The 22988-nt window shown below is 34.4% G+C and overlaps 1 protein-coding gene across 4 annotated transcripts in view; it reads right to left on the minus strand.

Annotated features, from left to right (window-relative positions):
- The window catches only part of Umad1 (UBAP1-MVB12-associated (UMA) domain containing 1), a 245066-nt gene that overhangs the window by 178584 nt on the left and 43494 nt on the right, over positions 1-22988 (minus strand). For 2 of the 4 annotated variants that reach the window (XM_058572164.1, XM_046422555.2), the window contains exon 2: positions 20855-20957. In XM_058572164.1, the coding sequence (XP_058428147.1) occupies positions 20855-20936 (82 nt within the window). In that variant the 5' untranslated portion in view covers positions 20937-20957. Of the gene's footprint in view, positions 1-20854; positions 20972-22988 lie in introns of those variants that run through there. The other 2 variants (XM_046422556.2, XM_058572165.1) reach the window with 2 other exon arrangements.

The raw sequence follows: 22988 nt of genomic DNA on the forward strand, positions 1-22988 counted from the left end.
CCCTCCAAGGAAGTAGATACTCAAGTGAGTATCTCTAAATATGTGAATAGCTTGTGCAGGTTAATATCACCACATTTATTTTATAAGAAGAAAAATCTTAATTACTTATTACTTTCTGTTTATCTTAGGACTTTAAAATGTAGTTTTTTGATCTGACTATGAATAAACATAACACTTATTTCCACTAATATTAATTTATAACCCCAAGCTCAGTTTAGCATTTTTACCATGCAAAATCATCCATTCATTCTTCTCACTCAACATATATTTACCAAACACCTAATCTTCATAAGGCATTACAGGAGCACCATGATTATAGAATCTTACAAAATGCAGTTCCCCAGCAGTTGTGGAGTTGAAAAATGTAACTACCCCCTCTTAATACAGCTTTGGGGTTAAATGTGATAAGCCTGGAGGAAGGAAGTAGACTTTTCTGGGCTAAACATAGCTCTGATCTATATTCATTTCCAAGATGACCTTACACAGTAGAACGTCATGGACCACCCTAGGGATTCAATTCTCCAGCAGAGTTTCTGAAATGAAACTTTCCAGTGCTCCTCTTTAGTTCAGTCTGGTGCCACTACTTTTAAACAGTTTAATGATTTTCCTATTTTAATGTAAGTAAAAACTAAACAAATCTGTAGCTCTAATTTATAAACTCTTATGAAACTTTAAGGATCTAAGGATAATCAAATTTCAACTTGAGGCTCAAGTTCATGAATGAGTAAAGCAATATTTAACTTTTAAATCATCAGTTGGAAAAAGAATCTAAGAGATCTATAAAAGTAATTCTATTATCTTAAAAAGAATTAGTCTGAAAAGAAGAAGAAACACAAATACATTCTAAGAAATGTCTGCATTCCCATCACCAGTGAAGTCAGAGCCCCTTGAGAGTATCCACTGTACTCAGCATTTAGATGTTGCGGAAAAAGTCACGGTCGAGTTTTTGGCTCCAAATCACTTTCAGTTGAGTTAATTTTAAGACAAGTATCCTATTTAGCTTACTATTAAGTAATCAGCAAGGAGGTGGAATAAGTGATAACAAAGACAGGTGAAGGAGGAAGATTAGAAGGTTGCTCCAAATCAAATGTGAGAAGCTGAAGCTGTAACACCCACAGTACAACTGAGCTACTGATACTAAAACACTTGATGAACTGCCCAAAGAGGATCTTCAATGATGTTCTATACTACAAAAAAAGAAAAATGTTCAGACAGAATATAGTCTGCAATAATTCAATCTCAAAAAAATTTTTGTTAACTCAGGTGAGTCTGGTTCAAGAAGTGATTTATAAGGAAAAGGCTAAGTTCTAAAACACTGAAAGTCGACTTACAGGCATTTCTCACTTAAACAAAACTACTAACAAGTTGGTTGAAATTGATGGCAGAGATGGAGATGGGAGTGCACTATCTCATAATATTTATTTAAAAGACTACAGAAATAATTCTCTTTAAATAATGAAATAACTATATAACTATATAACTATATTTTGTAATCTCATAGAAGCAAATTTGAAGTAAAAAAAAAAAGTCTTATAAAATGTGTATCAATACACTAGAAACTGAGGAATCTGTTCATTCTTAGAGTCCATAACCATGGTGTCTAACTCATGGAAACTTAGTAGGTATATACTCATTAATTGAATAAAAAACTAATTTACCAGAAATCCATGAATGGTTCATGGGGATTTTGTGAATCTCTTGAAATTATAAGTGAAATACTAGAACTGTGCAGAGATGGGATTTTTTAAAATGAGATTCTCAAACAGTCCATATGTAACACAGGGTAAGTCTTACTTAGAGTAATGGAAGAATTATTTATCTTTCAGGCAATCCACTACTAATATTATTGCTTGTTACTGAGATTTTGATAAGAACTAACAACAAAAAAATTCAGAAAATATACTATGTAGCCAAAACCTAAAGGGCAGAAATTCTCTATTCTAACTAAAAGCAGAATTGTACACTCTAACAATTAAATGAACAGAAGTCAGCTTGTAAAATAATCTAATTCGTCAAATTCTCCAAAGAAAAGTCTTTTTAACAGTCTTCATGCAGGTGGGCTGAATACCAAAATTTTCCTCCAAAAACACTTCTGGACTCATTAAACAGGAGTCATTTAAGCAACTGAAGCACTCTGATTCATACTTCTCAAACTGGAACATGATTACTCCCAGTACACACAGTATGTGAGAAGACACATGATTACAAAGGAAAAGTACAGCAAACCTCCTATTATCTAATTTACTGTACAATATTTCATTATTTAAAGCACTTTTTGTTAAATAATCACAACTATATTATGTACTGAGTATAAATTTCACATGAATTTGAGATAACACCAGCTTTAAAAAAAATTCCTTGAAGCTAAGTGCCAACCCTAGTAGCAACATATTCATGATGTTTCCTCATTGAAATTCACTGGAAGAATGTTTTGAAGACTGCTATAAGAGAATCTACAATAATTTTTCAAGTTTAATTTTACATTATCCATTTTTTAAAAATCTCTAATAGAAACTGAGATAAGGAGGGATCTGAGGGAAAAAAAAAGAACTATGAAAACTACATTGTAGAATGTGTATCTCTCCCTTTAGTACATGGAAGAGTCAGGTACACAATTCAATGAAAAGAGGCATATACCCAAGAGTTTCCAATGTGAAAAAATAAGATTTTTAAAAAATGAAAAGAACAAAACAATCTTATTAATACTCACTGAAAATTATCTGACCTCACACAAGATCATCCTACTTACCCTGCCTGGAACATGCATTAAGATGGAAGTTATACAGAACCTGGAGCTAAGAGAGGGTGTTTACTGAGCTAACTTAGCTTAGGTCATAGCTGGTTCCACTTCACAAAGTCAAATGCCCAGGAAAAATCAATAAATCTGTGACTAGTCTTATGTTGTTCTTAACAGATTTCAGATGGAATGTCTGAAAAGGGCAGTCTTTAAAAGAGTTGGGGTTGGGCGTCTACATCTGAGTGTGGTCTGAAAGGGCCCTCACCATGGAGTTAATAAGAGTAAATCAGTTGGCAAGGATCAGTGCCCACTATTCAGAGCTGACTTTGAGCAGTTCTAGAGGAAGAAAATCTTCACTAAGTGCTTTATTTGAGCTTGAGCATGTGAATCATTTGTTCCATAAGAAGGGAGAGCTATTGGCAACAAATGACGAAGAGTCTTTAGACAGATAAATTTCAAATGGTTGACATTGGTTGGGAGAAATATGCTCCCTAACGATCACATGAAATTTGAATTTCCACAACTTTATTCACAAAATTCATAGAACAGGTTGTTCTATTTCCAAATCAGCCATCATGACTAATTCTAGTGGCTAAGCTCAGATTTTCTAAGAAATCTTTTTCTAGAAAATTATATTTATACCTAGTGGCTTCTAACCAGATTCCACATAGTTGTTCAAAATGTCTTTATTGTAATACTTTACAAATCAGGCCACAATTATTTTCTGTTTTTTCCTTACATTAACCTAATATATATATTTTAATTTTGGCTCTAAAAGAGTCAGTCTCATATGAGCTCAAACACAAAACAAATTATAGTGTTACAAGTTTATCAGAAACACATTAAGATACACAGAGTAGGGTTTATAAAAGCCTCATAAAGATAAAGGAAAAGTCTGTCTCAATCTTTCACACTCATGCTTTCCCAAATTCAAACATGAATCATGAATGCATAAAAGGTAATGTACAAAATGCTGCTGCACAACAATCAACATTTACAATCATAGAAGACAGATATGGAGAAATAAAAATCTAAAGGCGACATAATTCCCAAAACAGATATAAAAGATGATTGGTCTACTTAGACAAAAGGTATTTTAGGGTTGTTGCTGAAGTGCACATGCTCGGAAGCAATATTTCTTTATTCAGGGTGAAGGTGCAAGCAGGTCAGATTTTGTCATCAGATATTCTACTGCGAGAAATCCAATGTGTTACAGGAGCTAATGCCAAGGACCATGAAAAGCCTGAGACTAAACATTTAGGAAGTTCTATGCCTAAAAGTAATAAGGAAAGAGTATGTTCTAAAGCATGAAACAAATGTTAATTAGAGAATATCAGAGTAAAAATCAATCTGCTTTCTAAAAATATAGAGAAACAAGTTTAGCATGTTTTTATTTCTATCTTCTCTTATCTGATAGAATATACATTCTGTGTTATAAATCAAATCCTGCAGTTGGCTGGGCTTAAGAATTCTGTATGAAATAAACTATGGTGGAGCAAATGTTGATAGAAAATAAACTATTGCAAGCTTACCTGGCAGGGAGCAATGGTACTTCTCTCTACTTGGCAAACACCTTAATTCCTTCTTCAGAATGTTCCAATATGACTCAGATAAACTTCCAATTACTTAATACTGCTATGCTATAAGTATGAAAGAAATCCAAAGGTTTTGATTTTTCTTCTTTTTAAATTGAAGTTTTTGGTATATTTGCTGCAAGTGTCTAATAATTACTCAGCTGTAAAATACTCAGTTGCCTTCAGTTAACATGATATCAACAGGTATTCTAGAGAGAGAGATCTTTTTAATAACTGCCATATAAAGGTAACATGTGATTTCAACTTTATTAACTAAATAACCAACACAAAACCCACTGTAGAGGGAGTTGTTACATATGTTCACAGTAACTTGTGATAATGAGATTAGAGTTTTAAGATTTAAACTTAAAATTTCAGAGAAACATGTCACAAAATAATTAAGAACATAAAATGTTTATATTAAAATTGCAAAATTATTAAAATCAGAAAAGAGGGTAAAAATTTGTGTAATCCATTAAAAATAATACAGTTTACAAAGAGGACTTTCAAAATATACTGAAATTCACCTTAAAATTGACCTTAATGTTTATAGGATGCCTCCTGATACACGAAGGTCCCAGGAAGATATTTTGGTTAAAAGAATTGTGAACATATAAAAGAAAACTGAATGAAGAGTTGGTTACATTTTTTCCCCCAAGACATTCCTCACCACCAGACATATTACAAATTATTATGTTATTGCAAAATGAATGAAAACTTAAAAGATGAGATTTTCCTATAGTACACGCTGGCCTTAGGACTATCAAAATAACATAAGTTGATAAAAAATATTTTAAGAAAAATGAACAGCATTATAGTTACTATATCAATGTTTGCTGAAATGAACTATATACTGAAAAGAGAAAGCAAAATATAACTTAATAGTAGCTCTTATTCTTCTAGAAGAACTACAGTTTTTGCAAGAGAATCAAAGATAAAGGAATATGTATATTGGGGACTCCTTTTGATTTTAAGGTTACAGAAATAACACATCACTGAATGACTAAGTAAATATAATTAATACAAAAAAAGAAAAAAATTAAATCACCTGTAATCATATGGTCTATAGGTAAATAAATGCTTTCATTTCCAGAGATATTTTAGGCATATATAACAAAAGGTTCACCTTAAACATCAGACCTTATAAACTGCTTTTGTTTTGAGAATCAATTACTAAAAGTAGAAGTTCTAAGCAAAGGCAATCTACTTTCTTAAAGCTTCTAATATATATACTGACAATCTGTCTTCCAGAAAGACTATGCAAATATTAATTTACATCAGGTAGAAGCAGAAGTCCACTATAGCATTCAATCCATTTGCCTGATTTTTTTCTAAGTTCTGTCACTTCCTCTATCTACTCTATTAAACAAGATTTAAAGAGTTCAAAAATAAAAATGTAAATAAAAGCAGTGAAGAAATATCTTCATATTTGTGTAGAACTGTGTGTGTGTGTGTGTGTGTGTGTGTGTGTGAGAGAGAGAGAGAGAGAGAGAGAGAGAGAGAACGAGAACACCCAGGGCCTTGCATATTCTAAGCAAGTGCTCTATTATTACTGAACTACATCTACAGCCATTTTTTAAAAAAATATTTTTTAGTTGTCTATGGACCTTTATTTATTTTATGTGGTGCTGAGTATTGAACCCAGTGCCTCACACATGCTAGGCAAGCACTCTTCCACTGAGCTACAACCCTGAACCTCTACAGCCATTTTTATTTTGAGACAGGGTCCTGTTAAGTTGCTCAAATTGGCCTTGAATTTGCCATCCTCCTGCCTCATCTACCCAAAAACCTAGGATTTCAGGTGTGAGCCACTGTGTTAGGCACTATACTTTTGAGATGTCTTCTCCTCTTGTTTCTACCACCTAAATCCTCAGGAATACAACAAACAAACAAACCATAATTCCCATTATATGTGCTATCAGCACCAATTTTACCTCTACTCCAGTCCACATTCTTTTTCTGCTGGAATTAGACGTACCTCCCCATTTGCTCTCCATCATGACAACTCCTTTCTCTACTTGATGACCAGCTGCTTTCCAAAGAGGAAAGCTGTCTTAGTCTGCTTTGTCCTGCTACATCAGAATACCTGAGACTGGCTAATTTATGTAGAAGAGATTTATTTATTTGACTTCTAGAGGCTGGGAAGTTCTGGGTTGAGGCTCCGGCATCTTGAGGGCATTCTTGCTGGTTCATCCCATGGCAGATGAAAAAGGTGTTGGTGAAGGAGAGTAAATTCATTCTTTTATCAGTATCTTAGACTGTTTTGTGTTGCTAAAACAAAATATCTGGGGCTGAGTATATTATAATGAAATAATAATATTATTAGCTCAGAGTTTTAAAAGCTAAAGTCCAAGATTGGACTGCCCCATCTATTTGACTTCTGATGATGGCCTTGTGTCTGTGTTATAACATGGTGGAGTGTATTATGGCAAAAGCACATGTAAGAGCAATGAGAGGCACAGTAAAAGAGAAGTCACATAGTGAAAAGAGGAAGCAAGGGAGAGAGCACAAAAGGCTCTATTTGCTTTATTTCAAATTGCTCTCATAGTAACCAATCTAGTCCTGCTAGATCAGGACCCACTGCTCACAGAGAAGTATCCAAGCGTGGTGCCTCTCATGAGCTAATCACCCCCAACCAGGCCATACCTCTTAAAGGTCCACCAATTTCTCAATACTGTTACATTGGGGACCAAGCCTCTAGCACAAAACTTTTTGGGAACCAAATGCACACCATATCACAGCAATCAGGAACCCATTTCTATGATAACTGAGTCAGAGCCCTCATGACCTAATCACCTCTTAAAGGCACCACCTCAATGCTATTGCACCAGAAATTAAGTTTCCAATGAATGAACTTTGGGAGACACACTGAAGCCACAGTAAATGATGTTATATGAGCAAACTGTAGGAACAGGAAACACATTTCACTACTTTTTTCTCAGAATGGAACCCCAGAGGGGGAGAACTGCCAACATATGTTTTTACCATGTAGGTCTCAATATACTATGCCAAGTCTAGAAACTTAGCTTGTTTTTCTTCAGCCTAAATCCACCCCAAATTCTAGCATTATGCATCTATTACCCTAAAGTTTAGGAATAAAGATTTTCCCTCTATGTTTTCATGAGAAATTTAGTAAAAGATTAGTCAGAGATAAATTGGGGCTACTAGTCAGATAAAATTTTAACTAAAAAAATATTTTTACTGACTTTTGACAGCCAATAGACTGATTTTTGCTAGCCCATCCCTCCTCTGGGGAAAAAAAAGCAATCAATGTATCAGAAAACACTTTGGTGTTATCAAGGTATTCCAACAGAGATAGAACAAATTGATAGATCTGTCAGTCCCTTTAAATTCATAGAAACAACAACAAAAAAAATCAGTAAAATGTAAACTTATTTTTTTAAACTTTTTAAAAGAAAAAAATCCAATTTATTCCCTCATTTACAGTGTAAGGAATCTGTGCTCCAGTAAAACGATGTGAAGTACATAAAATAAGAAAATAAACAACAGAATTCCCATCTTCTGTGAAATGTAATCTCTCCACAGTGAATGCAGCAAAGCACCTGGAAGTCAAAACGCTCTTTGTAGAACATTATGAAATATTGATATTTAAAATTCTATCACACAAACCAATCATTTTAAACAAAATTATATATTTAGCTATTCTAAGTTTACATGGCTATTAATGTTCAATTTATTTTAATTTACAGGTTAAAAAATATTGGGCTGTGGTTGTGGCTCAATGGTGGAACATTTGCCTAGCATGCATGGGTCACTGGGTTCGATCCTCAGCACCACATAAAAATAAAATGAAAGTATTGTGTCCACCTACAACTAAAAAAATAAATGTTTAAAAAATATATATACACATATATATATATAAAATTGTGACTATAACTTTAAAAAATCGTGACTATAACTACAAAAGCCTAAAGAACAAAACAACTGCCGAAGTAAATATTACTGGCTCTTCACAATTTTTTTTCCTTAAAAATCAATTGCCTCTTTTATTACTTTTATCAGTCTAATGCCTGCTTATAAAGTTAGTGCTGGGGCTGGGGTTGTGGCTCACTGGCAGAGCACTTGCCTTGCACATGTGAGGCACTGGGTTCAATCCTCAGCACCACAAAAAAACAAATAAAATATTTTAAAAATCCTTAAAAAAAAAAGTTAGTGCTGGCTCTTGTTACACTAGGGAATTTTCAGAACAACAACAAAAAAAGCTGAAATTCATTAGCTAGCCTTCCAATACATACTGTGGAAAGATCACCACCATTGCTTGATTTTGGCAGAATACCACTGCCCAGTTCAGGAAGATGTACATGAAGCAGAACTCAAGAAACACAAATTTCTACCATGCTGAATTCTACATTCGTCAAGGTCCTGTGACCTTGGAGACCAAAAAGAGCTGAAAAAAAATTGTATTCCTTTAGGGAACGGAAAGCATTTAACTACATCTGAACTGACAATATTAAAACATATCTGATGCATTAGCATATTTTCAAAACGGGTATAAATTATAAATGAATCTATGGTGATATATATAACTCAACTCCCACAATAAAAAGATGCCTACAGGCTAGAAACACATTTATATTTCACTGCAATGTGAGTGCTTTTACTATAATCAGTTCATATCATAATTTGGCATTTTTTACAATGTAGCTCCTTACTATATTTACCCTCCTTCCTCTCCCTAGCAAACAAAAGAAATTACATATTTCAAAGTACTCTGAATATATCACTATCAAACAGAACTGTTTAGAATTATCCCTATGACCTAGTTTTAGCCTTAAAATTATATAGTACATCACCCCCACCTTTTAATGGCAAAGTATTATAAATTTTAGTTCAATTTGTAATGAAAATGTAAATATTTTTAAATAAAAATGCTTATCATTACCTTTAAAAACTCCTCCTTAAATTGCAGCATACTGAGCATGATTAACATACAAGCAAAAATATAATACATATTGGGTTTAAGCTTTAAAAAGTGACCTTAGAAATATACATTTGGGATGATAAAAGAAGACAAATAAACACTTCAATTTCCTTCCCATATTTAAAAAAAAAGATGTATTTCTAAATATGCAACACAAAGATAGATGAGGGATATAGACAAGTTGCTTTTATAAAACTACATTATCATTAGCAGGAATACTGACTTAAAAATACCTGATCCAAAATTAGTACAATACCCGGTTTTACATTAGTAATCAAGTCCTCAAAATCATATATATATATATATATATATATATCCCAGTTGATTCAAATGTATGATATGTCAAGATCACTGTACTGTCATGAGCAACTAATAAAAAAAATTATACATGTGGGAATATATAACAGGAAGTCTATCTGTAAAATGTCCTCCACAGGTCCATGCAGTAAAGGTGTAGTCCCCAGTGTTGCACTACTGGGAGGTGGTGGAACCTTCAAGATGTGGGGTTCAGTGGGGATATCTTCAGGTCATTGTGGTGGCATGCCCTTGAAGAGGTTGGTGGCATCACAGCCCCTTCTTTTTCCTCTCTTCACTTCCCAAACATGAGGTGAGCAGTTGTCCTTCACCATGTGATCCACCATGATGTCCTCATCATAAGCCCAAAGAGGCCAACTGATCATGGTCTGAAACCTCCAAAACTGTAAGCCAAGTAAATCTTTTCTAAGCTGATTATTTCAGGTATTTGTTATAGTAATGGAAAGTTGTCTAATGCAATTCCGATAGTCCAAGTGGCTAGTAAAAACAATGTAACATGGAGAAAAGCAGCTTTTTGAAAATTTTTTTATTTGGTTTAATTAGTTATATATGACAGTAGAATGCATTTATGTACTTTGAGAAAAGCAGTTCTTACCATTTTAGGATCACAGACCTTTGAGAATGTGATGTAAAACAGAGACTCTTCTTCCCAGAGAGTGAAAATGAAAATTTTGCATATAATTTCAGTAGGTTTACAGACCATTCCACTTAGCTAGCTAGCCAAGCTCATATGGGTTAAGAACCCCTAACATATTAGTAATAGCAGGGACAATGGTTGGATATCATAGTTATCAGTTCCTTAAAGCAATCTATCAACAAACTATGTTAAGGGGTACAATTTTCCTTTAATGCTGCCAAACATATTTTCAGCTGGTTCATCAGGGAAATGATGAACAAAATTATAATTAAACAAAATTATATATTTAGCTATTCTAAGTTTACATGAATAAGACATTTTATAAGTTTAAAAAATAAGACATTTTATAAGTTTAAAGCTGAGCTGATTTAGAAAAAAAAAATTCAGAACAATGATTTCCTTTAAGTCACTAATACAGTCCATTTAACACATACATGCAGGTGTGGGCCACAAACATATACACCATTCTTAAGAAAATACCAATGGTAAAATAAATGAGTCCTTTTCAAATTTAACTAATAACCACAGTTTGGCAGTGATTTCCAACTCTTTCATGCTCCATGATTCAATGCACAGTTGAAACGTTTGAGTTTTCAGGGGGTGTGGATACATTTTCTGGTAGGCTGATCACATAAAACAGAGTGGACTTCCACCTTGATAGCAGAGAAACTTTGTCCCCTCCTCCCAAACTTATTTTAAAATTTCATTTCAAAATTGCCATTTTAAGCTGTGATTAGGCCAGATTAACATTAGCACTGTGGGAATAGGTTCATTACTGACAAAGTAGGTTCCTTATAAAAAGACAAGTGCAGATCCTTCTTATAGTTTCTCTTGCCCTCTCTGATGTTCTGCCATGGAATGACAAAGCTATGTCATGAGATGCCAGCTCACTGATATTCAGTTTCCCAGCTTCCAGAACTGGAAGCCAGTAAATTCCTATTCATTATGAATTACCCAGTTTCATGGTATTCTGTGATAGCTGCACAGGCTATGCATGGCATTGGTAGGGCATTCACCATTCCTCCACCTATGTGGCAGGCATATCATTAACGGCCCTAACATTCATTCCAGAGGGCCTAGACACCTCAATATCCTCAGAATCATTTCCCCAAGCATATTACTGAACTGAACAGAATTAACAAGTGAATTAAAACTTCTCTGAACTCACTTTTGTCAATGCAAAAGTTCCCCTTTCACATATAGTTCTTTCTTTGTTTCATATCACCCAATAATAGAATAAGGAAACCATATATTATTAATCTTTGTGTAAGGAAAAGAAGGCTGAAATGTAAGCAGCTTGCTCAAAATAACATAGAAGGAACTGACAGAACTTAATAGAATCCCAATGCTATGGCTTTCAGTTAAGTACCTCTACTAGTTTGGGTTTGGTTCATGTAAAACTGACAAAACAAAATAACAGCTAAAACAGAATAGAAGTTCAAAGGAAAGCATTACCGGGCAGGTATGGCAACTCCCCAGTCTTCAAGGAACCAGAATCTTCTTGGCTTACTCTTCAGTCATCCTCATAATATACTTTAATCCTCATGGGCCAAGACACCAGCGGCCAGAACTCTTCCAAATTATTGTATCCATTACCCAGGATGAGGAAATGGAAGAAGAAATGGGGGAGGTAGGTATATCTCAACAGTTATGTTTTTATAATTTTTTTGTTTGCTCTTTTTAGTTATGCATGATAGTAGTATGTATTTTGACATCATACATACATGGAGTATAACTTCCCATTTTTGTGGTTGTACAAGATGTGGAGTTACACTAGTCGTGTATTCATATATGAACATAGGAAAGTTATGTATGATTCATTCTACTGTCTTTCCCATTCCCATATCCCGTCTCTTCCCTCTGCCCCCACCCCAGTCCCTTCCCCAGCCTTTTGTGAGTCAGCAAATATGAGAGAGAACATTCAGCTTTTGGTTTGGGGAATTAATTTATTTCACTTAACGTGATAGTTTCCAGTCCCATCCATTTACCAGCCAATGCTATAATTTCATCTTTCTTTATGGCTGAGTAATATATATGTACTACATTTTCTTTATCCATTCACCTGTTGAAGGGCACCTAGATTGGTTCCATAGGTTAGCTATTGTGAATTAAGATGCTATAAATATTGATGGGGCCATGTCACTAAAGAATTCTGATTTTAAGTCCTTTGGGTATAGACTGAGGGGTCAGATAACTGGGTCAAATGGTGGTTTCATTCAAAGTTTTCTGAGGAATCTCCACAATGCTTTCCAGAGTGGTTGCATCATTGCAGTCCCACCAGCAATGTATGAGTGTACCTTTCCCCCCACATCCTCGCAACATTCATTGTTACTTGTATTCTTGATAACTGCCACTATGAACGGAGTGAGATAAACTCCCAATATAGTTTTAATTTGCATTTCTCTAATTGCTTGTGATGGTGAACATTTTTTCATATATTTGTTAACCATTCATATTTCTTCTTCTTTGAATTGGCTATTCAGTTTCTTAGCCCCTTTATTGGTTGGGTTATTTGTTTTCTGGTGCTAAGTTTTTTGAGTTTTTAAAAATATATCCTGGAGATCAATGCTGTATCTGAGGTACAGGTGGCAAAGATATTCTCCCGTTCTGTAGGCTCTCTCTTCACATTCCTGTTTCCTTTGCTGTGAAGAATATTTTTAGTTTGATGCCATCCCATTTACTAATTCTTTATTTTACTTCTTGCGCTTTAGGAATCTGGTTGAGGAAGTTGGTTCCTAAGATGACTGATGTAATTTTGGGCCTACTTTTTCTTCTAGTAGGTGCTGGGTTTCTGGTCTAATGCTTGGGTCCTTGATTCACTTTGAGTTGAGTTTTGTACAAGGTGAGAGATAGGGGTCTAATTTCATTTTGCTACATATGGATTTCCAGTTTTCCCAGCATCATTTGTTGAAGAGGCCATCTTTGTTCCAATGTTTATGTTTATGGAGCCTTTGTTTATTATGCGATAACTATATTTACTTGAGTTTGTTTCTATGTCTTCTATACCTTACCATTGGTCTTCATGTCTGTTTTGGTGCCGATACCATAACATTTTTGTTACTATAGCTCTATAGTATAATTTAAGGTCTGGTATTGTGATGTGTCCTGCTTCACTTTTCTCCCTAAGGATTGCTTTAGCCATTCTGGATGTCTTATTTTTCCAAATGAATTTCATGGCTGCCTTTTCTAATTCTATGAAGAGCATCATTATAATTTTAATAGAAATTTCATTAAATCTGTATAGCATTTTGTTAATATAGCCATTTTGACAATATTAATTATGCCTATTCAAGAATATAGGAGATCTTTCCATCTTATAATGTCTTCTTCAATTTCTTTAGCATTCTGTAGATTTCATTGTAGAGGTCTTTCACTGCTTTTGTTAGATTGATTCCCAATTTTTTTTTTTTTGAGACTATTTTCAATGGCAGTTTTCCTAATTTCTCTTTCAGTTGATTCATTACTGATACATAGGAAAACAATTGATTTATTGCTGTTAATTTTATATCCTGCTACTTTGGTGAGTTCATTTTTGAGTTCTAGAAGTTCTTTGGAGGAGTTTTGTGTCTTCTAAATATAGAATCATGTTGTCAGCAAAGAGAAATAGTTTGAGTTCTTCCATGGCTATATCTCCTAAGATTCTGTTTCACTAGGTAAAGGTTGGCCCACATATCTGTAACATCCTTACAAAGCAGCAAAGCATCCAAACAGAGATATTCACTTAATGATTACTACAATGAGAAAAAACTGCTATCACGTTAATTTACAATGTTTTTTTTCTGCTTTGTTTTATTACATAACATTCTTCCAAGATAACAGCATAATTCTCTCATGATACAATGAAGAAATAAGATACACTTTTTTGAAAAAAAAAAATCACATTTTTGTAACAATGATAATAACTCCTCTTCCTAATATGCTTCAGTTGAATACAATGGGAAAACAAGATGCTGAATAAAGATAATCACTTAAATATAAAAGAATAGTAACTACAGTTGTTCCTCAGTATCCAGTTAGTTCCAAAACTCCCATGAGGTATTTTCAGATGTTCAAGGCCTACATATATCCTTTCATATACTTTAAATCATTTCTAGATAACTTAAAATACCCAGTACAATGTAAATGCCACATAAATAGTTGTTATACTATACTGTTTAGGGAGTAATGACCAAAAAAAACTGTACATGTTAAGTACAGACAAAATTTTTTTTTCCTTAATATTTTTGATCCACAGTTGATTGAATCTGTGGATACTAACAAAGGCCAACTATGTTATAAAGATTACCAACAAGAAAGGAGGGATAGGTGGTGCTTGCCTGTAATCCTAGTTACTCAGGAGGCTAAGGCAGGGGAACAGCAAATTTGAGGCCAGCTTGAGCAACAAAATTTATTATATTCATTATATTTAAATTTCTTAAAATAAAATAAAACAAAAAGGGCTGGGGATATAGCTAAGTGGTAGAGTGCTTGCCTAGCCCGTTTGGTACTAGGTTTGATCCCCAGTACCATTTAAAAGAAATTATCAGAGAGATATTGAAGTCTTTCAACACTATCCGATTTACTTCAATACAGGGTTCATACTTGTTTGTACGTTCTACTTAGATTCTCATCTTGACACTTATTTCCTCAACAAAATGAGATAAATTTTAAGTAAAAATATAAAAGCTACTTATCACAATTTTTTTTAATTAAATAGTCTCAGATGTGGAAGTTATATCATTAGGAAATCCTATAAGGAACTATGGAAGGAAACTCCATTTACATACTATGGCACACATACTTAAAGTTTTTCCCTACTGATATTGTACTGAATAAGTGCAATAAAGTAGTACCATAGTAAACTAGTCAACTCCCACCTCAACAGTTATAACTAAAACTATGACTGCCTAAAGGTTTTAGTCCAAGAAAAAGGTAACTTGGATGCTTCTTTGAAAAGTTTATAGGTGTTTATCAAATTTTACTTAAAGTCAATGTAGATATACTATGGCTAAAGACAAAAAGTCATAGGTAACTTAAAATTCATGTTTGTATAATTAATTTAACAAGATGTTTCACAACTGGTCCAGTGACTTAAAACAAAAAAAAATCTGTTTATTATATGTATTTATTACATTTATTATATGTATTTATTATATGTAGAAACAAATTTCACATCTTAGAATTGTTAAGCTTCCTGCTTTAATGTACTGGAGGAAGTATATTTACCCTAAAATTGTGTGGTCTTATTTGCTTTTTGTTTATATGTTTATGACTCAACTAAGTTAAGTGGAAGAGACTTTATCTTTGTATTTTATGAGGTCTTTTGCAAAGTGTCTTAACATATTATTTGACAGTATACAATTACTAAATTATAGAGAGTGAACTACAGTACTCCTCAGCCCTGCATATACTCTAGAACCATCTGGGGAACTCTGGGGGAAATAACAAGAAACAAAAAAAAAAAAAAAAACACCAACCTTTCACTAAATCCCATACCCATCCTATCAGAACCCAGGGACAGGCCCCAGCACCAGCATATTCTCAAAGTGCCCCCTAATACATCGCAGGTTAGAACCACAGACTTAAGGAGACAGAGGCCTAATTTACATTTGAGTCAACAGAAAAATGAGAGCTCAGTTCTGTCCCTCAGCATAGTTGGCATCTCTCCCTCGCCCCCATGCAATTGCAATTCCAATTCCCTCTCACTCTGTTCATTCAAAGAGATAAAAGAGGGGAGTACAACCTACATGGAGGGCAGCCTTGCTAACCTCTGAGAAACTGAAATGCTGCTGGATTACCAGGTAGACCAGAATTATGTAAAATTAAAGTAAAAGTTCTGTTAATTCTATCCATTAAACACACAACTCCAAATTTCTTAATGGGAAAATAAGCAATTTTACTGCATAATGAAGTTAATTGAAAAATCCTGGCATACTTCCTTTAGAATTTAAAGGTCAAGAGTAAAAACACAAAGATCAGTCAATAAGTTAAATGTGCATGAATTTTTCTGCATAACGTAAGGAGACAGGATAAATTACTTTTTGAATCCATAAACATTCTTTTTTTTAAGGTTTGATATATTTCTCTTGTGAAAACAAAGAGTAAATATACCAAGCACATGCTGAAAACCTGTGGATTTTTCTCATTGTTGTTCTAATTAAAGCCTTCAGTCCTGTACAGAATTAAAGTTCCTTACTGTCCCTCATTCCTTGGAATGTAGATTTTTAATGTACACAGCTAGGTTTCTACTTTTAAATAAATAAAACAAAACAGAAATGAAGAGATTATCTTTAAAATTTCCAAACAAAAAGTGGATAGTCTAACTTAAATATGTATGCATGGTTTCTTTCCCAGGATGAAAAATATGTAATAGGAAAAAAAAAAATCTTAAAAATAACACATTGCTTTCTGAAATCTGATTTGTCATTTATAGTAGAAAACAGAAAGTGAGACTAAATTACATATTTCAATATCAATACTTAAAAGATAAAATTTTTTTCTGTAAATTACCAAACTGATTTTAAATCTAATGATTTTACAAAATAATTATCTTAGTAGAAACTAGAAGTTCCTATGCTCTACTTAAAGAAGCACCTGCATATTCTGAAAAACATGTTGAATTTCAGTTGTACTATAACCCAACTCCTTTAATCTCTGTAATAGTGCTCGCCTAATTTTATTCTGCCTGCTCCAGAGTTACATTCAATATTTGGTCAACAATGTTGGTGAATATAACAACAATAGCCTAAATTATTCCTTTCATTTTATATCCCATGATTTTGTTGTTATTTTTCCTTATTTTTGCTATAACATAATAAGCTAATTCATTCCTTTGTCTTGGTTTTGGAAGGAATTATACTCCAACATCTAGGAAATATCCTTTCCTAATTTAAAATAACTATGAGGTTGCACACTACACTAGTAAATTTGTAATCAACTTAAAGATAATGTGTTAAAAGTACAATTAAATATGTCATAACAGAAGAAAATCCTGGTAATTACAAGTAGTGCCATGCTGCTGGGTGTTTAAACAGTAGCATAAAACTATGAAAAATCGCCACCCAGTGATGCAAATGAAAACTGCAATTTGTTTTTGTGTAAAATGAGCACCCTGGAGGATTACTTCAACTTCATTACTGAATGAAGGAACAGCTATTACCTTCTTCTGTGAATACAAACTGGCTACAAGGGAAAGGATGTTTTTCTACTAGGTTTCCCCCATCCCACTCTTATTCAGCACTCTGGACTAAAACAAAGACTAAAAGCTTTGGAAATCTTAATAGGGAGAAAGGCTTTCCATCCAAATGTGAGCTAATTGTGTAGGAACAGCCCAGATATTCCTATTATCAACAAAAGTGCCTGTGCTCTGCTTGGATCCTGAATTTTAAGTCATCATGCGTTGATTTTATCAACTCAGCAATGCCATCAAATAATTGTGATCTAAAACCTATTAGCATTAATCAAAACACTAGGCTAAGAAAAGGTATTCTCAAATGGGAAAAATTAGTTCTTTTATAGCTTTAACAACATAATTGACTATCCTATACAGAAACAGGTTCTAAAGGCTACATAACAAAATAACAAATTCTGTAGAGTTCATATTGCTAAGAAGCTGTTGCTATAAATTGTTTCTAAGTCTTTACTTAGTTGTATCATGTAAAAGTCAATAAACACAAAACCAATCAAATATACTTATTTTCCTGTAATGTACCTATTGAACATGATGCTTAATAAGAAAAAATTTAGATGGCTACATGCTAATCAAAATACATGTGTGTGCACATATATGGTGCTATGTTAATAATAAAAGTATCAAAAGTATTTCATATGTGCCATTTAACCTACTTGACACTTACCAAAATATTTTCAACAGTATGCCATCCTATTCTAAACAGAGTTTAACACACTATTTTTTTTTTTTTTAAGTCCAGGGATTGAACCCAAGGGTGCGTAACCACTCAGCCACATCCCCAGCCCTTTTTTATTTTTGAGACAGGGTCTCACTAGGTTGCTTGCAGCCTTACTAAGTTGCTGAGGCTGGCTTCGAAACTGTGATCCTCCTGCCTCAGCCTCCCAAGTTACTGGGATTACAGGCATGAGCCACCATGCCCATACTATTTTTAAAGAAAATTAATTAGATTCTAAATAATCTATCAGGAATTTTATCACAAATTTCAGTTAAGTCCTTAACTGTTGAAAGATTTTTTTTTAATTAACTAAACAATGAATATCACCTTTGCTCCATTTCAAGGGTATTACTGTTATTTGCAACATTTTAATACTACTTAAAGTATTAGTAAAAATAATGAGGTAGCCAAAATAAGAGCCAAACTTTATGGACAGTAATACAACAGCAATGCTCTTTTAGTAAAAATACAAAAAAAAATAGTGCTTTCTCTTTTAAATAGTAGAGAATACAATTTTTTGTTGGTGGTTGGTTTTGGTGTTTGTTTTTTAAAGAGTACTTAAAAAGCTGGGCATGGTGGTGCATGCCTGTAATCCCAGCAACTCAGGAGGCTGAGGCAGGAGGATAGCAAGTTCAAAGCCAGCCTCAACAATTTAGCAAAATCCTGTCTCAAAAAAATAAAAAGGGCCAGGGAATTTTAGAATCAAAACTGCTGATATGGTGAAAACATTCAAAATCCTTCCTTCTAGCTTCTTGAAATATACAGTATATTATCATCATCTGTAGTCATCTTACTATGGAAATCCCCACTCAAACTTCTTGCTCCTGTTTTTCCATATGTTTAAATCTTTAAAACATATGGCAATATGACAACAACAACAAAACCACCAGCACGAATAGTCCAGTGGTTAGAAGGCTCTGAAATCAGACTGCCTGAGCTCATTCCATATCTGCTAGAGAAATTTGGAAAAGCTAAGTCCTCATCTGTATGTAGAAATAGTACCACCTCACTCACAGGCTTGTTTTAAGTATGTTACACACACTAACTCATTCAATCCTCCAGTACCCTTATGGGAAAGACACTGGTAACAGGCTTATTTTCTAGATAAGCTAAATGACACCTGGGAATGTTAAATAATTTGCCGGAGGTAGAAACTCTAATAAATGGTGGAACCAGGATGTCAACTCAGGCAGTCTGACTCCAGACTTATCTGCACTTCACTGTAGAGCCTCTAAGATGCTCCTGAGAAATAAGGGAGATGAAGAGTGAGAAAAAAACAGAAGAGATGATGCTGACTGGTATCATGAAAACTTGAGGAGAGTTAAGCACACAGAATAAGAGGTCCACACCCATTTTTCATGAAAAATGGTGAAGAGATGAAGCTGTGCGCCTGGAGGGAAACAGGGCTGAACAGAGACAATCATCAGCAGAACTAGAGTAATTCTTATAAAAAGCAACACCAAGGGCCACTTCACTTGTGGTCAAACTTGTCTCTGAAATAGTCCCAAGTGGCAGGCAACAGAGATAAACATGAAGAAAATGTACACAAAGTTTTTAAGGTCTATCATTTGAAATTGTATTGCTCTCTAAGATGCCAGTGCACCCCACTCAACATTCTTAAATGACTACAAAATAACAAAAAGAATAATGTTGATTTCTAATAATGTAACAACAAAAAAGAGCAAAGTTCTGCATATGTCTTAATACTATGGAGATGTTAGAATGAGAAATACAAAACACAATTTGGAAAACCAGGCTTTGTTGGAAGAAATTTCTGAGAAAAAAATTTATGATGAATTTATTGTGAAGGAGATACTTCCCAGGAGGCCTGAGGTATTTGGAGTTTTTCTTTTAGTGAAACTAATTCAGAAGACGACAGGAAGGCAATGTCAGCATCTTTTAAGGCAAGTATTAACTGGAATTCACAGAACCAGTTCTAACTTTGAAAACAAGGCACAAATCCCCAACTTGGTAAGAAAGAAGGGTCAGATAAGCAGTCAGATCCAAGGGACCAGACCTTATCCCAGTCAGAAGAATGTCCACTAAAAACACCAATCCTGGTACAACTCTGACCACCCTAATCATTGCCCTGTCCCATATCTTACAAGACAAACTCAGAAAAACACAAAGTCCTTCCAAAACTTGGCTGGGAAACTTGGAAATTCTATGATAAAGTTTATCCATGAGAAAACCTCTATTCTGATTTCCCAGAGATAAAGATCAATAAATGGAAAAGAGTCATAGAGCTGAAATCCGTGTACCTTTAAGCACAAGACCAAATCCTAAAGAGAAGGGATGATGAACAAGAGTCCCAACCAACCCTACTTCTATTGAATGTGAAGTAGCAGACTCCAGGCTGACTGGGTCACTCCAGTCTGACAGGTAGTAAGAGGTAGAATATTTGGAAAGGAAGGCCCTGAGGAACATCCCAGGGAGGGGACCATGAGAGTCAGGGTTTCACTAAGTTGTTGACACTGGCCTCAGCCTCCCAAGGATTACACGTGTTCACCACCATGCTCAGCTAGTTTACAAATATAATTAGAAGTATGCAGCCAAACCAATGTGTAAGAAGAGTATAATTTGATAACACTATTCCACGTAATTGCTGAACTCTTTTTTTACAGACTTCACTTTTTAAATTATACACATAAATTCATTCTGAAATTAGTAATAAATATTTTAAAAACTAATCATAATTATCAAGTACTTTTTAAGGGAAAAACAATTCATCTAATTATGATCTTGTTTCTTAAAAAGACTCACCTAAGAGGACAAATCCATCTGCTTCTGTCTCTGGAACTGAGGGTTTCTTAGATTCTGAAGGCTTCCTGAAGAAGTGAAACATTGCTGCTGCCACTGCTGCTATCTGAAACAGAAATGCTATATAACATTAAACGCAGATGAAACTGTAAAATTCATAATAACTACTCACAACATAAAACTGTAAATATTGCAATAATTACTCTTAGGAATCATATTGCCAGACATTGGACCATGAGTCGTCTCTGGGTATCAGAAGCCAAAACTAGAAATTAAGGAACACAAACTTGTAGTCTAGAACAATGTGCGCCTTTCAATCTGCAATGCAACCTCTCAATTTCTGAAGATTCAAAATATCCAAGAAATTGCCTCATGTAAAACTAAAACCAACAGTTACTGCCAGAATCTGGAAAGATTTCACTAGCCATAAAACACTAGCTTTTTCATCCTATAACTAGCTAAAGACTCATAAAACTAAGGCCACACATAAAAAGAAAGGAAGGTGCTTCAAACAACCTCTGCTGTTGGTTACCTGATTCAGTCTCAAAGAGTATACAAATTATAAAACTGCAGCCAACTTTAAATTACCAGATCTTTGTGTTGGTGAGATCACTGTCCCTGACACACACACACACACACACACACACACACACCCTCTCCTCCTACTCTCATCTTTGCACATTCAAGGAGGGCAACACTTCCAGAAAACAAGTGGGATGAAAGCTGAAGGGTAGTTTGCAAGAACACATTACATTTTGAGCACAGTCCCTTATAAGGAGAAAAACATAAGAGAAGGCAAAGAAAGGACGACTCCTGGTGGCAATAAGCACTCAACATTTTAGTTTACATAAATTCCACCCATACCAGAAAAATCGAGACTAGGTAAGATATAACCTGAGTGAAAGCCTTCTAGAAGCTGAGAATTTAATTGGGATTATATAGGCTCCCTGAACTAAGCAATAGATCCATAAGGGTATTAACTCCAACGTAAGTGGGTAAAAGGAACATATTTGTTTACAGACAACACGGTTGTCAGATTTCACTTTTAAAAGGAACAAAACAAAAAGAAGAAAAACACCATCCATGAGAAAAAAGAAAAATATTCCCGTAAAGGAAAAAGAAACAGCTTCTGAAATCCTCAAAGAAGGGCTTGGTGGATATAGTGACAGAGCCAAAGAAAAAGCTCTAAAAATAGTTTGGCACTCACTCTAGAGTACAAGGAGGCACAGCCTCCATGAAACTGGTGGAAAAAGAAGATTAGATGAAAATGCAAAAGGAAAAAATGAGCCAATAAAAGTCAGATTTTAAAAAGTAACTAAGACAAAGAGAAACTCATGCAAGGAAAACATGAAGTCAGAATAGTACCATTTGATTTAAAAGCAATTAAGTAAGAAAAGAATTCAAAACCAAAGATATAAAGGATAGGAATAGAACAACCATATGACCCAGCTATTTCATTCCTCCATTTATCCTAAAGTATTAAAGTCAGAATACTATAATGATACATGCATACCCATATTTATAGCAGCACAATTCATAACAGCCAGCCACAAAGGATCAGTCAAGGTGTCCCTCAACAGATACTCATCTGGATAAAATTACTGTGAACAAAATACCTGACCAGAACAATTAAAGGAGGAAAAGTATTAGTGGTTCATAGTTTCAAAGGTCTTAGTCCATAAATGTCTGACTCCATTGCTCTGGAGCCATGACTAAAGGATGGGGTAGCAGGGAGCAGAGGCAGTGCTCATCTATAGCAGCAGAAAACAACTAGAGAGAAAGGAAAGGGCCACAGGGAAAATGAACCCTTCCAGCCATGTCCCATCTGCCTATAAGTTACCACCATTCCATCCATTTAAACTAGAATGAACTGATGAGGTTACACCTCTCACAATTTCATCTCATCTCTGAATATTCCTACATATTACACCTCATAGCCAAACCACAAAGAAGTATACATACACAATGCAGTTTTATTCAGCCATAAAGAAGAAAGCAATTACGTCATTTGCAGGAAAATGGATGGAACTTAAGAACATATGTTAAGCAAAATAAGCCAAACACAGAAAGTCAAAGGTCATTATGTTTCTCTCATACATACGAGAGAAAAAAGAAAAAAAGAAAAACACAGGGTGGG

Source organism: Marmota monax, unplaced genomic scaffold (genome assembly GCF_021218885.2).
Source record: "Marmota monax isolate L192 unplaced genomic scaffold, Marmota_monax_Labrador192_F-V1.1 WCK01_AAM20220418_F8-fsc00144, whole genome shotgun sequence".
NCBI classification, from domain to species: Eukaryota; Metazoa; Chordata; class Mammalia; order Rodentia; family Sciuridae; genus Marmota; species Marmota monax.